General features: G+C 43.5%; 1 protein-coding gene across 3 annotated transcripts in view; it reads right to left on the bottom strand.

Annotated features, from left to right (window-relative positions):
• Window positions 1-16644, bottom strand: part of LOC139347824 (disheveled-associated activator of morphogenesis 1-like) — a 44956-nt gene that overhangs the window by 3319 nt on the left and 24993 nt on the right. For 2 of the 3 annotated variants that reach the window (XM_070987633.1, XM_070987632.1), the window contains exons 2-24: window positions 15809-16098; window positions 13165-13254; window positions 9046-9117; window positions 8860-8954; window positions 8122-8455; window positions 7901-8011; window positions 7676-7779; window positions 7434-7500; window positions 7208-7325; window positions 6107-6245; window positions 5828-5886; window positions 5532-5719; window positions 4621-4932; window positions 4430-4537; window positions 3463-3492; window positions 3006-3103; window positions 2830-2914; window positions 1952-2058; window positions 1205-1293; window positions 900-1068; window positions 585-692; window positions 427-487; window positions 162-293 (exon numbers count right to left, since the gene is read on the bottom strand). In XM_070987633.1, the coding sequence (XP_070843734.1) occupies window positions 162-293; window positions 427-487; window positions 585-692; window positions 900-1068; window positions 1205-1293; window positions 1952-2058; window positions 2830-2914; window positions 3006-3103; window positions 3463-3492; window positions 4430-4537; window positions 4621-4932; window positions 5532-5719; window positions 5828-5886; window positions 6107-6245; window positions 7208-7325; window positions 7434-7500; window positions 7676-7779; window positions 7901-8011; window positions 8122-8455; window positions 8860-8954; window positions 9046-9117; window positions 13165-13254; window positions 15809-15994 (2862 nt within the window). In that variant the 5' untranslated portion in view covers window positions 15995-16098. The remainder of the gene's footprint in view (window positions 1-161; window positions 294-426; window positions 488-584; window positions 693-899; window positions 1069-1204; window positions 1294-1951; window positions 2059-2829; window positions 2915-3005; window positions 3104-3462; window positions 3493-4429; window positions 4538-4620; window positions 4933-5531; window positions 5720-5827; window positions 5887-6106; window positions 6246-7207; window positions 7326-7433; window positions 7501-7675; window positions 7780-7900; window positions 8012-8121; window positions 8456-8859; window positions 8955-9045; window positions 9118-13164; window positions 13255-15808; window positions 16099-16644) is intronic. The other variant, XM_070987634.1, reaches the window with a different exon arrangement.

Below are 16644 nucleotides of genomic sequence, written 5' to 3'. Positions count from 1 at the left end.
CTGCTGTTAGCTTTGCTACAAAGGTGACTGATGAAGTCAGTAAGGCGTGCAGGAACAGCTGTGCCGAGAGGAAATAGGATGAAAGCTTTCACCGTTTGTGTCTACAAGTGACGGCAGTGCGTGACGACGGTGCTGTGCGGTCTGCTCAGACGATGACTTACCAGCTCCTTGGCCTCTGTGAGAGAGTCCTCCACATCGGAGAAGCTGAAACTGGCCACAGTGATGAACTGACTCACCACCGACACGAACTTGTCGCCCAGCTCTTGCGGTCGCTTCTTCTGGTATTCCAGCTCCTATGGGTGAAGAGGATGCAGGAGAGGGGACATGGGAAGGAAAAATGAGAGCTGCAGTAGAGCTGCGCTAAACATAGCATAACAGCCTGCCCAACACATAACATGTATTATCTCATTGATTTTTGTGACTCACACTCTCCACGCTTTTGAAGCCGCTGCGCAGGTTGCCCATATCTTTTTCCAACTCAGTCATGCTGCAAAACAAAAAAACTCATTGTTTAATACAAAATGGAACGCAAACAAAAGAATCAGGCGTGTTTCAGGCAGCAGGTTCTCCACCATGCCACCTACTTGACTTTGGCTGCCTCTGAGATACTCTGCAGTTCCTCCTGGAACAACAGGACTTTGGGGTATTTCTTCTCCAGGATGGTGATCAGATAGTGCAGGAGAGTGATGTTTCTGCAAAGAGAGACCCGCAGAGACAGAGAGTGAACGCGTCATATGTGCAATATATTGCTTTTATTATGTAGGTTCAGATATGAATTAACCATATGGAGTTTCATGTGCGTCACATTCCCTGTTCCAGATGTGACTTTTATAGATTTCATGCCGTTCTTTCTCTTACTGCCGAAAAGTTTTGATGTTATGACTGAAAAATGTTCTTACTTGTCGATACTGGATTTGGTATCAGCAATCTTGTTGAGTGAGGACACCTTGAAGCCGTAAGCGTTCCCCCTCTGACCCTTGTTCATGAAGTTTCCAAAGGCCAGCACCACCTCCAACAGCTGCTTCAGGTTTCTGTTGTGCAAGATCTCCTTAGATGCCTTGGCCAGAGCTGAGACCCCAGAATATGGAGAAAATACATGTTTTCAGGTGTCTGATATGTTTTTAGACTATTTTTAGAAAGTAAATACAAAGCAAAATGTTTCACTTAGTGCCACTGGTGTGTGAAAATATGCAACTTTTCCCACCTTCAACTTTGGGTTTCAACTCAGCTATCCTCTCTGCAAACTTCTTTTTGAAGTATAAGGACTGCAGTCTCTGCTGGTAGTGGTTTATTCTGGACGGGATGGAAAGTGCGTGTCAGAGGAGGATAAAAATAGACAAAAATAATAAATTAAAACAGGGAAATCCACACATTTGGACAAAAGCCACAAACATGGACATCATGCCTGAGTAGAATGAGACATGTCGCCTGCGTGCTTACTCAAATGGCACATATAAAGTTTGACTTGTGGTAATGAAGCTTATTTTTGGCAGCGTTTTTGATTTCGGCTTCTGAGCCACTGACTCTGCAGCTAATGAATGCCACAGTGACATCCATCCTGGAGTCTATTCTGTACTTGAGTAAACTCAAATGACAAAAGTAAATCATTAAAAACAAAAATCTTTTTTGTTTCCTTTATTCCTTTTATCCTCCAGGACTTTGTTTACAAAACTGCAACACAAATATTGTTATTACATTATGGACTCTCTTCATTCACCAACGCAATTTAGAAATAATGATTCACACAGACAGCTATTGTTCCCTGCTCAGTAGATTGTGGCCATGTGTCATTTCATTTATCTGCTCTGACTAACAGGGAACAATGGCCATTGTTTCTCATCAGGTCTGATCTGCAGAGCGCTGCACCGACCCAAAGCTGTCGGGTCTGAGGTCAGTAACTGTTTAATACAGAATTAAAAAGGTAACAGGTGAGAGAGAATGAGTAAAGTACCTGCTCATCTCATAGAGGAAGCGGTCGGGTTTTGCCATTCGGTCCAGCTCGTGCTTGTGCTCCTCCAAAAGATCCACATCGCTCTTCTCTGGGACAAACTTCAGCAGCTGAGGGGGCATGAACACACTCTTAACATATAAAAACTCATTCATCTGTATCATACCAGGAGATGAACAGCATGCTAACACGATGTATGTCACTAGGCACACAAAGCTCCACAAGCATAATAATGTGTTTAAGTTCATACCGACATGCATTACATCAGTCTACAGAGAATGGAAAACATCCAGTCACTAAATGAAAGCACATTTGATTTTTAAAGTGCCGTTGCAGCATCCATTAGAGTTTCTCCACTACCCCCTTCCTAATTTTGGAGGCCTGGCTTACCCATTTTAACTGCAGCAGTGATATGTCTATGCTTCTTTTTGGTTTGTTAGTTTTGATGTGTTTGTGTGTTGGAGGACTGAAGGTGCGTGTGAATGTAACAAAGTCAAATGCTTAGTGTAGCCTCTTGAGGCTACTTTGTGTTGGTTTCCGTTTTACTTTGGACTGAATTACTTTGAACGTGACAATGTGTCGCTACATGATGATCTTCCCTTTCTTCCTGCTCTCTTCCTGCCTGAAGTCTCTGTCCTGCACATGTGTGGATGTAAAAAGTCAACTATAAGCCTGATTTCCTGTGCACTTGAGTTTTCCAGGAGAAAATCTACCAGGGGAAATCAAGTTCCTCTAATCAACTACCTCAATCAGTCACCAGGTTTCTCGTTTGTGACTTCAGCAAGAAATCAGCTTACTGGAGAAAGCCGACTGTAACCTGGAGCATGTATAGACACACTGCATGAGAGCTGCTGCTGCATGCTGGGAACCTGACGACGTACCTGCTCCAGCATGTCTTTGGGCAGATCCTCCTGTTCGTCCATGGTTAGAATGGCTCTCTTGATCTCCTCATTTGAAAGCTTCAACCTGCAGCGCACAACACGTGAGTCCATTAAATAAATATACGACAGCCTGGGAAGTGTCAGTAATGTGTGTTATAACGCTGCAGTAAACCTACCGCGAGAGGAGGATGTTGCAGTTTTGAGCTCGACGGCCATCAATGACTGACAGCTCCTTAACCTTTTTAGAGCTCAGCATGTCTTCCTCTGCCTCTTTCTGTGAGCACAGTGATGAAAGAGGTCAGAGTGCAACAGGCTATTCAAACGTGCACAAGTCAGTTTTAGTTAAAGTCACCCACAGACACACCACAATAACGATGACACATGCCCTAAAATCCCAACCGAGAGAAAATACAGTACAAAGGTTTTGAAATCAGGCACACATTCATGAGTACATGCAAATACGACACAAAGTGGAGGGACTCTGAACACAAGGTTGTATAATCTGTCGGACACACATTAAGTAAGAAGGTGTAGCTGTAAGTACAACAGGACACGACATATAACACGTAAATCTGAATGAATCCACGAGGGGCGACAAACGTTCAGATCTACTGTACTGTTAAGTGCACTCACCTGTTTGCTGTTATTGATCATAAAGAAGTCCTAAAATGCAGGCAAGAAGCAGGGAAGATGTAAGCACTCATTAGAATAAGTAAAGCAGTTACGTGATTGCAGCCCATAAAAACAAACAGCAAAACCAATCAGAGCTCATTCAGCACTTAAATGCCAATGGATCCATCAGTAATGAAGTGAGCAGCAGTGAGGCGCGAGCTGTTCAGTTGTTCTACATGAGCGCATCGTTCACATGCTGTGCACATAAGAAATCTGTTGAGTGCATCTAGTTTTTGTTTTGTCATCTTTTCATTTAAACTAATCAGGCCCACACTGAAGATCTAATGTGTTCGTGCTCCCATTCATTCATTTTCAGTCTTTTTTTTTACATCTTATTATGTGTGTTGGACATGCTGAAAGTGATTGTTGACATCTTTAACTCTAAAAAGACATGCTCATTCCCCTTGGCACAACTAATAGACACTACTGATTATGAATAACTAGTGACTAAATCATTTGCAAAATGAAGCCATGAGAGGAAAAGAGGACGATCCTGAGCAGCTCACTCATGCATTTTCAATCACATTTGCCAAAAACCACAAACAAAAATGGCAAAAAAAATAGCATTCCAGTCAAGTGTAACAGGGCGTTTAAGATGATTCAAGCATGACTTTTTTGCCCCTAATAAATCCCCCAAATCTTTCAGGCAATTTCTCCATTCTACCTTTAATTTCTCAATTTTTTCATCCTTCAGACTGACTTTTGTTTTGTTGTAAATGATCTGACCTCTCCCCTTCTCTCTTCTCCGACTGTGCTTGAGAAATCAAAAGTTGCAAAACTGAAGAAATTTTTGAAAATGCAAGCCAGCTGAGCCCTCTGCCACCCATCCCACCCACCCAGTCCGCCCCCACCCAGTCCCCCCCCCGCCCTTGGCACCAGACGCCAGCATTTGGTGAGTTGGAGAGATGAACTGCATCGTCCTCAGTACCTGCTGTCTCTGATAGGCTGAGAAGGTCTTTTCAACATCATCCAGATCCAGGATTTTGAAAACCCTGGCATCGTCCACATCCATCCACACAGTGCCCTCCAGCTTATTCTGAGCAGAGGAGAAAAACACATTTACATCTCATGTTCTAATACAAACCCTAAATATATTCAGCTATTTGATACTGCTCTCACCTCAGCTAACTTGGCCCAGTTGAAGGATTTGAGTGCATTGGATGGCTGGGGAATGTTCTTCTTCTTCAGGGATGGTCCTAGGGGTGCTCCCGGTGGGGGAGGGATACCCCCGATGGGTGCACGTCCGGGAGGAGGTGGAGGTCCGCCAGGAGGAGGGGGTGGGGGAGGTGGAGGAGGCATCATGCCCCCAGGAGGAGGTGGTGGGGGAGGCGGGCCCATACCTGCAAATGATGGCATGGGTGGAGGAGGCAGGGGACCACCGGGGGGACCGGGGGTGAGGGGAGGCCCTCCAGGAACAACAGCTGCCTGTCTCTGCAGGGAAAGACCGAGGAGATTTAAATGCTGCAGAGTTTAACATTACAGGAGAATACTGTTGATTTGGGTGTGTCCATGAGATCTGTTGACCCTCACAAAAACACAGAATATCACCAGCCTCAACCTTCACATTTTAAAAGACTTTGTTTCTGTACACATCCCTGAGGCTGCTTTATGTCCTACAGCAGTGGTTCCAAAGCAGAAGGGCCAGAGGATGATTAAAATGATGAGCTTTAGTTTTGTTTCCCCTTTTCAGGCTTCTAAAAATCCTTCAAGAGAAGGTCATTACATGTGACAAGGGGTCAAAAATTAAGTCAAGTCACTGTCTGGTGACTGGTGACACAATAACTGTGCCAAATTCTTATTTTGCGACACTTTGCCACTTAAACATTTAAACATAGAGTAACAAATCAGTATGAGACAGAAGTGTTACATGGCTTTAATTTTTGCATTTCAGCTCCTGATAGTGGGATGATTAGAAGCAGCTCTTATGTGAACTCATCCACCGCTGGTTGTCAATATCCAACTTAGTATTCATCCAGGTTGCATTTTAAGATTATTATTAAGTGACCCAGAGAATATGAAGGACAACGTACGGTGCTGAGTTCATGTAGTCGGGCAGTGAGTTCGGCCACTTGCTGCTTCACATTCTTGTGCTCGGTGCTCTCCTTCTCCAGCTTCTCTTTCATCTTGTTGAGCGTCTGCATCATGTCCTCTTTCTCCTGAGTCTTTGCATCACATTCACGCTCCTTTTTCTCAAACCTCTGCTGCAGCTCGTGGTGCTCTGTGACGAGATCACAGAGATGCATGTTCAGCGCACTGAGTTGATATGAAACGTCATTTTAATTTCATTTAATCCTCTTCCAGGTAAGTAATTCATAGTCTTGCAAACCTTTTCTCATTTTCTCTGCCTGCTCTTTCCACTGTTTGACCTCGTTTTCATTGACCAGCCTGCAGAAAGAATGAAACACATAATTAGGTACAGCATCTGCATGAATAACTCCACTCATTGTTTTTCTGAACTTAAAAGGGAAGCTATTTTTGAGCCAACACTGTTGAGCACATGGCTTTTTAACAGGAACACAAACGCTGGTCTCCATTCTTCAATCTGGCAGCAGCGTAATCTGTTCCATGTACTCATTCATGTGTCACAGGAAATCAGAGGACTCACATCCGGACAACGTTCTTCACGTTAAAATTCTCCAGTGGTGTGACGTCGGGGTCGTGACCTTTGTCATTCTGCAAGACCATCTGCTGGACGATACGATCCAGCAGCAGCCAGTACTGCACCGTGTTACCGCTCCTCTTATCTGAGGAGAGAGGAAGAGAGAGTTTCCCATTAGCCTGCTGGCTTGACTTTAAATATTCATCTCAGTGATTAGGATTAGTATTTCCATTAGTGCGACCCAGATTCTAAAACAAAAAAATTAACGCAGAAAGCAATCACTTGCAAATGAATAAAATGTTCAGTGCATCCCATAATATTCAGCAATATTATTCCAATTCCAAGTGCCATCACAAGCTTGCACTTTATGAACTCTTGTGTATCACTGCAGCACTCATATTCCCGACTGAAGTGTTAATTAAACTCTTCATGCCTCGGGAAAGTAACTGAGACTCATTAAAAAGCCACTTAGAGGGGAAGGTGGGCATTACAGGAAAGAGCTGCTGCTGCTGTCTGCTGGCTCTTTGTTTGCCTCTACCAACCAGTCAAGCTGCAGTTTATCTGTCTAGACTCATATAATACATGTAGTGAGGGGATTTAATAAAAAATCCTATTAATTCCTATACTGACATGTATGCTTCCAGTGAATAAATTCCTGTGAGAAACATGCTGTCTTCACTCAGAGGCTCTTTTTACAGAGGAGTACAGAGGACTGATAGAGAGCTTCATCACATGGTGCAATGTCTGTACGGACACCCAGAAAAAACATAAAGCCTCTGGCCACGGCTGTCAGCACAGGCGCATGAATGTAAAGCCAACAACAGTAGCTGCGTATTAGGTTTGGCTGGGAATGTGCTAATGTGGACAAAGTCAACATCGCTATCTTTTTGGCCAAAAACCAGAATGTACAGAAGTACTGTGTACTTTGTGGGAGTAAGACTACTTCATCGTTTGGAGCCTCATTATATTTCAGGATATCTTAAATTCACTGGAGTCCTTTTAATCACATTTTCCAACACAAAAGGTTCTGACTCTATTTCTATGTGATAGTATTCATCCAGATGTGGTCCATAGAAGAAGTAACGAACCATTCAAAGAAAGACTCACGTGGCATGAGGAGACAGTGATGCAGGACAGACATAAAGTGCGGATATGCGTCAGTGTGGTTCATCTTCTTGCGGATGAGATCAAAAACTTGGGTGGCACTTTTGGTGTCTATATGTACCTGGAGGAGGAGAAGTAAAACAATGGGACCTGTCAGAATCTGCTGCAAAGTACTTTACAGTCAGAAACAATGCAATAATGTCAGGAAATTATTTTGTTTCCCTCTTACCGACTCAAAACGTTTTGACAAAGCCAGCTCATCCTCGTTCCGCAGCATCTCAAAGTAGTCTAAATGCCTGAGAGTGTGAAAAAGAAAAGAACTGGATCAGAGAGGCAGTCTGCAAATGTGACGCACTTAAATACATCAGGTTTTACTTAGAAAGATCTCTGTAAAACATGATCTCAGGGACAATCTGTGCCACCTGATCTGATGTCTTTTATGTTAGAGGGTGCAAGTGAATTCTTTCTCACCTGTCTAATGTGGAGTTTTCATGAGAACGTAGCTTATCGATCACAGGCTGGATCCCCAACATGAGGAACTCATATCGTAGGTGGATACGGAATTCCAAACTTGTCTATATTTGGGAAGAAAAGCAGATGAAAAGGGATGCAAACAATGCTTTAGAGCAGCTAAGGGGCATGATGACCTTCTACTGTGAGAGGGAGCATAAAAACTGTCTGAAGTCTATAATTCACCTCTCCAGCGCCTTGACTCAGCACAGCGTTTATAAAGGACATGATGGCTGTTTTCAGGTTGACCTCATCTCTGTATCGGCCTGTACTCCGGTCCAGATCGTTTATAAGTGTCTGCGGGATGACAGGTCATTACAGTTGTGTTAAATAACTTCACGCGATGTTGCTTCTAAATTACTTTGCAAAAGGTTTGAAACCACAACACTTGGCTTGCTCTCACCCACCTGGAATCGCGTCCTCTCGCAGGCGAAGCGTTGATAGTGCAGCATGGCCTGCAGGATTTTTTTGTGCCCGCCGGGCACCAGGCACACGGCGCCCATGATCTCCAACACCGCCACCTTGGTCTTGATGTTCTCCGTGGCCAGGCTCTGAGCGATGATGTTGATGCTCTCGGAGTGAGAGAGGACGTGGGCGCGGCCCTGCGAGTTGTTCATCAGAGCTTTGATGCAGCCGATCAGAGACGTGTGGATCTGAGACTCGGTGGTCTCGTAGTCCATGCTCTTCAGGAAGTTCAGGATGCACGTCAGGCCATCCAGGTCGATAAAACGAGTCACGAACCTGAGAGAGCGGGCACAGAGAGTTTAGCGACAGAGAAAGACTGGTTTTAATGTGAAATATAATGCACAAATAGCTAAATGTGTGTTATGTGTATGCATGTCCATTTGTCTGGAGTCATTCTAAATATAATTAATATAATAATTCACTCAAATATAATAATTCACTCATGACATTTGAAAGTGTACTTTCACATCAGTGAAGAATACCGAACTAAGTCTGCAGTGACCTTTATGGCCATTCAGTTCTTAAAGGACGCATTTACATACTGTTGTGAGGAACAGTGACAGACAAGGTGAGGGGAGGTTAAATGAACAGAGATGTGATTATAGACGCCATTATACATAAAGGACAAAAAGGCGGTAACAAAGACTGGACAGAGCGACATGAGAGAAGGACTTGTCCACCTCATGGGTTGTGTCCTCAGAGCCGTCTTCAAGCTCTCTATGGTTTTGTTCCTCTCCTCCTCGTCTTCTTTCTCCAGAGCGAGGAGCGTCTTTCTCTGCTCGACAAAAGATTAAACATCATAAAGGTCTCAGTCTGATGTCTGAGAAGCAATTCAGAGGCAAAACAAAGTTCATGTTATTACTTACAGCTGCCATTGAATTGAGCTGATCAATGTAGTATTCTGGCCAACTAGTTGCACTTTTGTTTTCTTCTTGTTCCTGAAACACAGAGAAGAACAGAGATTGAACGATGAGCAGTGATCCTGGAAGCTTGTTTTTAAGGAACAAGTTAATTGGAAAAAGTGTGTTTGGCTTATGAAGATTAATCAGCGACGACTGGAATTTAAAAAGGTCACGGAAGAATGTGGTCTTGAAGGAAATATCTCAGAAAGTCACATGTCGGCATGCATCAAAGTGGAACTACAAACCAGATGGAGAACTTCATCAATTGGCTGTGAAAGACATGAAACACACAAACAGCGACAAACACACGGGGAACAGACGGTCCGGGGCCTAAATAGCCAAAAGCCAAAAATGGAGCAGGATCTCAAAGTAGGGCGACACAGATATCCACCCCATTTTATCATCGAGCGCTTCACTGAGTTTCAGGAGATGGTGAGAAGTGCAGAAAAGGGAGCGCAGCTGCTTGAGAAAATCTTGAGATTAGCAAATGAACGTTAAAACTGTGGATTAAGGACGTGGCCTGATTTATGCTGAGATTAATCTCCTGACAGGCACGTTTGTATTACAAGTTACAAAAAATATAATAACAGCAAGACGTTTCTGAGATGATTTAATGTTCCTACTCAAGGGCAAACACTGAGGAGAAAACGACTTGACCATGAACTTGGCTTGTACATAAAAGGCCCCCCGGCTTTCATTTTAACTCTCACTCCATTAAGCACAAGCGAGCTGTGGCCATCAGAAACTAATTGGGCGTCAGTTAATAAAGAGGCCTGCAGAGACTTGGCTGTTCTCTGACAGAAACTGCAGGGCCTTGGCCGGTCTGCAGGGATCGTGCAGCGACAGGGAGATCTGATCCTGCTGTTCCACTCAAGACCGATGCCAGCTTGACCAGGCGGGTGCTGGACTGAGTTCAGTGCATTAGTGGAGCGGTCGCAGAGGTGGGACCACTTCCCTTTGCATCTTAAAGAGTTCATCTTTCAACTCGGAAGTCAGCACTCTTCAAACACTGACATGTCTCCAGTTTATTTAGGGTCATGATGAGAGAGAAATGTGGGGAGTGTATTTCTGGGAGTTTATTTTTTCCACATTCGAGAGAGTAAGGATCAAAGACACATCGGGAAACAGGAACCTTGGTTCTTTAGGGGTCAAGCAACAGTCGGCTTGAAAGAGAAGTTACAGCTCTGTCCTCTCAGAAATTAATTTTTTTTTTTTTTTTAAATGAAATCTGAAACCTAACTGCAAAATCCCTCACAGCCAGATCAGTAAATCTGCTTCTTGGCAGATGATGTAGCCTAGAAGAGAGCAGACAAGGAGGAGGAAGAAGATTGATTCTCTGCAGCATGATTTCATCAGCTCAGGTGCCTGGCCAAAGCAAACAGCTCAAGCTTTGCTGCTTTGACTGACTTATCTCGGCCAGGCCCAGCCTGGCTCTTGAAGCCAAGAAAGGGCTGTCGAAAAAGGGCGACCTCATCACTCGCGGGCACAGGGCGCCCCGATAATGACCCCACCTTCCTCCTTATCATCCCGCTCTCCCTCACACACAAAAGCTGCACCTGTGGAAATGAAGCCTTCCTGTTTGCCTTGGACAACCGACTGCTTCCTTTGCCTCCGTTCCACACACACACACACACACACACACACACACACACACACACACACACACACACACACACACACACACACACACACACACACACACACACACAACCTTCCTCTCTGAGCTCAGATGCTGAGTTTGTATCTGTCTGGGTCGGGGCCAGAGCCTGCTGCCGAGTCAGCAATGTTGATGCCTCTCTGTCACTCCTTCCTCCCCTCCTCTGCAGGTCGATGCCACACATAAAGATCTGGCTCCCTCAAATCTGCCCCCGCCTTCACACCAACACTGAATCAACCTTGCATGATCTCTAGAAAGCTGAACAGACACAGAGCAACATTTTGGGGTTTATTTTTGAAGCGCCTTATGTGGATACTTTGGGCCCCGAGACTACTCTTAATGAGGGCACTAATTGGGACACAGTGGAAACGGGAGCATACACAGTGCTGTTTCCATTTCCACTACCTTCTCTCTGTCACTCGCCTTGTTGCTGCTGGTTGGTGGGTGCTGCGTTCACCCAAAGTAAGCCATTAGTGCATCAATACTTAAACAAAGTGAGTTTTCAGCTGAAAGTGAATAATTCATGTAGATGATGTAGATTCTTGGGCTTATCATATTCATTGACACAAAAACACTCAGAACTGTACTATGTCTGCATTAAATCGAGCTGCACATTATTGGCTAACACACACACATCTCTGAAGGAATATTTAAGCATTTTGGCAAATATGCTTAATAAAAAGAGTCACGAGACGTCATGGTAAATATGAAGGTACAGCTAAGCTGGTTAGCTTAGCTTAGCATAAAGGACGGAGGCAGGCAGAAACAGCTAGCTTGGGCCTGTCCAAAAGAAACAAAATCCCTCTAGCAGCACCTGTGAAGGTCACTAAATAACACTTGATATCCTGTTAATCCACACAAAACCCTTGGTGTAAAAATGTGAATTGTGGTTTTACACTTTGCATGTATAATGGGCTCTTTTACCTCTGCCTTCCTGCAGCTGTGCTTTTGGCAGACCTTCATGTACACATGCAACCTTTCCATCCATCACACTAAATCCCAACACTCCTCACCTCCAGTTTGTAACTGGATGGAAGAAAAGATGAATAAATCTGTAAGGCTTGTCTGCACATTAGTCAGGACAGGATACCAGGCCCACTCACCCGCAGCTACCTACGGCCTTGACAAACACTGCTGTAAAAATGCGAGGGCACATTCAGTGGAAGCTGGAAAGCTCAACTCCAGGTGATCTCAACTAGACCAGGCGCCTGTGATTTCCTGCATGCACAGGAGGGATTAATATACAGGGAAAGGCAGAACAGCTGACAGTCCTTTTATCATGAAGATGAGACATAATGAAATATGACACTGTCATAGAGTGGTGGAGTGTGTTATGGCTACACGAATGCTTTGATGGGACAGGTATATCATCTAAAAAGAGAAGCTGCATAATGAAAAAAATCCTCCTTTTTTAGGAAATGTGCCAAGCTTTTTTGTTTTTGAATAACAATAGGACAAGAACCTGATAGTCTTTGGAGTCACAAGAAACAAGATAGCACTTTCTTCTTAATTCTACTACAGTCATGGAATATATTTCAGTACTTCACAATTTCTGACACTGCCTTCCCTGTTAGTGGATTATCTAACAGAACAGGCTGAATTTAGCCGTCGTCTTACTCCCTCTACATATCCCTATTTTTATAGCCACCTTGTGTAACATCCACTTAAGTGAGTAATCTGTGGTGGAGCTCTGATTAGACTTATTATGTGGTGATGAGGAAAGTGACTGTGAGAGTGAGACTTAGGGAATAAAGCCATTAAACACCACTCTTGTTGGTACTGGAGTGGTATGTTTGAAACGTTTGGGCATTTCTCTGTGTAGTATATGTTTAATAGTAGCATGCCTTCCATTACAATACAGTTCAAGCAGTTTAGACTGTTTTATGAGCATGATGACTGCTAATGGTTTTCTATCGCTTACACTGGCTGCATAAGTAAATGTATTGTTTGTTACACACTACCCTCATTTACTATTCGATCTTTACTATGTGCCATCTAATAGCAGCAAAACCATACCTTCAGGACAAAAATATGGACATCAGTTCACCACATCAGACAACAATGGATACTGCTTGGTGCAAACTCAAGCATTGCTACATTAGGTCATGAATTATGTTTGTGCCTTCATGTCACAGGCATTAAAAGTGGAAAAAACAATCACCTGCATTCCACAGATACAATAAGCAGAAAACACGCTCATGCTCGAGTCTGTTATGAGCACAGAAACACAGTAACACAAAGGCTTTGTGGTCTGTTTTTTAGAAAAATCACAGCTTCAGGTATCACCAAATCAATGAGGGAGGGAGATAACGCAAACTTGGCAGCTGAGATATTTGCAGATATAATTCAGCCAAGGCAGCTGGTCTGCAGCAAGCTTGTGGAGGCTGATGCTGAGTTTGACATAATGCACCGCGAGAGTCTTTTACCTTCTTTTTGCTGCAGTAGATTTGCCATTTCTTCTCTGCAGGCAGGGCAAACATGGCTTCCCTGTGTTTCTCTGTGAGGTCAAGCTCATCCTGCAAAGCGGGAGAAACACAGCAGAGAGGGTTAAGAAGTGTTGGTGAGGAGAATTCAAAAGAATCCTTTGATTGTGACTGGATGACTGTATGGAGAGGACAAGATTCAATGATTAGAAATAAAGCATCACTCTAAAAAAATAGCCCGCGGACAAGCTGCACAAGCCATCAAACCATCACACTGTAAATTTAGAAACATCCACATAAATCAGTGCTGTTTTTCCACAAAACAAACACGTGTGCCAGGAGTAGTTGCACCAGAGCTCGGTTTGTGCTGAATCTCTTCACGATCACTGGGATAGCACCGTAAATTCAATACGACTCTGAATCAAATCAGATGTCTGCAGGCTTTAGACGTGTGAGTAATGGGGGGGGATAAGGCGTGGTCTGCCTGCTCGACATGTGGTAACAAACATCTGGAGACAACATGCGTCACAGTGTATAACAGATACTTCATGGAGGCACACAAAGGGTGCTGCTGGGAAGTGACTAAACACCAGAGAGTTTAAAGCAGATCAAGATTTTATATCGTGGCATGGCAACGCAATTAACGGTCGATTTGTGTTGACAATGAACTGTTTTCTGTTTCATGTTTTAATCCACATTGGTGAAATCCTCAGGCAATTATGTGTAAATTAGCCTCATGTGAAATAGGTGGTGGAAGTCATGAGAGGGCTCTTAAGCTATTTAGTTCCAGGAGACAATACAATCGGCAGCCTAAACACAGGTTTATTTGTTCTTAGCTGCTCTTTAAGTAACAAATGGAAATTAAGTTAACGTGCTTTCCCAAACAGCGTGATTGCTTGATGTTTTATGGCAACCACTCAGCATGGGAATGTCTTTTGGGGATGTGTTAGCTAAAACCATCGAGCCCTGTGAATCAATATGTGCAATGATAAAATGTCCTAAAATGGCTGCATGAACTATCGACTCATCTCATGAATCAGGGTCCGCATACTGACTAGTGAGCACTGAATGAGAATAAGACAACTCATTCAACTGCGTGTATATCATAAAGAGCAGCTACGTGTTTTATGCTGCAAGAGATTTGCTGATAATGTTCTGTTTGTGAGTCACTGTCTGTCTCTCTCAATATAGGATGGAAAAAGAAGCTTTATTAGACATTTAAGTTTTTGGAAATCTCTTAAAATTGATCTCAAGTTCAAAGGTCGGGTTTAATTGATCGTAACAGAGCAGATGGGCCCAGCTTATTCCACAACATGAGCCTCTCTTCCAGCAAGCCTGTTCTGATTACACACGCACATGGTGGCTCATACTGGGTGAAAAGAAAAGCACGTGGCTGTTTTCTTTTGGTAAACAGAGCAACTGAAAGCCTCCTTGTCGTCACACTCAACTTACTCAATTATGTCTTCATAAAGGGCGGGAGACAAAAACAAGCAATTAGCAGATGGAGGAGGCCGAGACATTAAGAGTTCCTGAATGAGGTCTATTGATGTGCAAAAATGTCATGCTTAGATTACTGTGGCAACCACGGGAGAGGAAAATGGGGCAGGAGAGAGAGGAGAGCACGGTAAATTAGAAGTGACAATAAGACAGAGAGAGCACAGCAGCCTGGCCCCATTACTCACAAGACAGTGTAAACTGGGAGGAAGTGACCGTTTGTTTGTGATTGTCTTAAAATGTAAAGGACAGTGTAAACAACGAGGTAAGAATCTATTTTAAAGACATCTTTAATAAAGAGCTGAAATGTCTGTTATGTTGAACAGCCATTGTACGAACACAAATATTTGGATTGTAAATGCAGGAAAAAGTATTTAAAGTTTAAAGTATTTCAGTGTTAATAGTCATTTTCCATTAGCTGTAATTTATGAGGAAGACTGTGTTGAATACTCTTTATTATGTACTGCTGTATATGTGTCCCACACATTTGATGTGGAAACTGTCAGACAATAAAATGAAAAAGTGTTTCTTAAAGCGCAATACTTATACATACAATACTTTCCGACGTGACTTTGCTGTGTGTGTGGCACTCAGGACCAGAATCTACATCACTTGAAATGGCTCGAAAATATGTATTTTAAAAAAAGGCTAAATCGTGTCCTACAACAGCTGGACACACTCGTTTCTGGCAAACATGGGTAAAAACAGGAGTAAACAGTGCATTTGTTGGAAACTTCTTCAGCTGCAGATGAACACATTTGGTGCTCTAATGAGTATTTAAAGCGTTGGGATGGTGTATGTGGGATTAACTCAAAATAAACTACAGTGGCCATGCTCATGGTAATAAAAAAACATAAGTCACCAAGTGCAACACTGTGGCTCATTTATGTGATTTTAATAGTTTCTGGACAGCAATGGAGGCGCAGAGGAGTGAGCTATATCTGGCTTTAGCTACACTGGCAAAACTTCATTAGCAGGATCAATTAAGTGCTGGTTTTGGTCGTTTTGAGGGATTTGCTGACAGTTAAGAAAAATATAGAATAAGTAAAATTAAAACATATTTACTGAGACATTAATTAAAGGCTTCTTTTGAAGCCTTACAATTACTCTGGTCTGATTTTCCTCAAATAGAAAAAGCAGAATAATGTCTTACCACCAACTCGGAGAACATGCCGTCCAGCTCATCATATCCTGGCATCGGCAGCGCCGGCTCCATGGCCTGCAGGGCGAAGTCCTCACGCAGCCTGTAGGTAATCTCCGGGTGATCGTTGCTGTTAAAACAGCAGAAGATGAAGGAGAGGCCACCGCGGCCACCGCCGCCACGTTTCCGAGGAGCCATGGCTGTCCAATGTGTGCGGCTGGTCAGGTAGGGAGGGTGGGAGGCTCCTTCAGGGCCTCTTTACAGCCTCCTCCACCTCAGAGTTTGGCCTCCGTCAGAGGGTACTGTGAACACAGAGATACGACACAATGAGTTTTTGGCACAAAACTAAACCTATTCTCACACAGCGGAGTGACGTTTACGCTTTTTACACTCACATTCACTTAAATCCATACATACAACCTAACATCTGTCCCCAGTAATGGTTAATGACGCAGGGTCAAATGAAGGGAAAGTACAACCCACTGTAGCAGGGAGGGCAAGCACTGAAAGATTCAGTTATATTGTTTACATAATAGGGCCCCGTGAGAGTGTGATGTTTGAAATGGAGACCATAATTTGCCATGATTAGTGTATTCAGGCCTTTTCATCTCCCCTTCCTTCCTATTCAGCATCAGCTTTCCTCTAAAGACCTAATGAGCAATGATTAGAGGGGTGTGTTTACAATGACCACGGTGAGAGGTGTGTGAGGCCTTTTGTTATTTTGAAGACTGGCTTGGTCATTGTGGGTAAAGAGTAAAAACAGACCTTGTAAACCCTGAGATGAGTCATTAGAAGGTGTGCAAGTCGACCTGCATGTTCAGATGGCAGGTGAGATTTACAACATTTGG

Source organism: Chaetodon trifascialis, chromosome 19, assembly GCF_039877785.1.
Source record: "Chaetodon trifascialis isolate fChaTrf1 chromosome 19, fChaTrf1.hap1, whole genome shotgun sequence".
NCBI classification, from domain to species: Eukaryota; Metazoa; Chordata; class Actinopteri; order Chaetodontiformes; family Chaetodontidae; genus Chaetodon; species Chaetodon trifascialis.
This window is presented reverse-complemented; position numbering and strand designations above follow the sequence as displayed.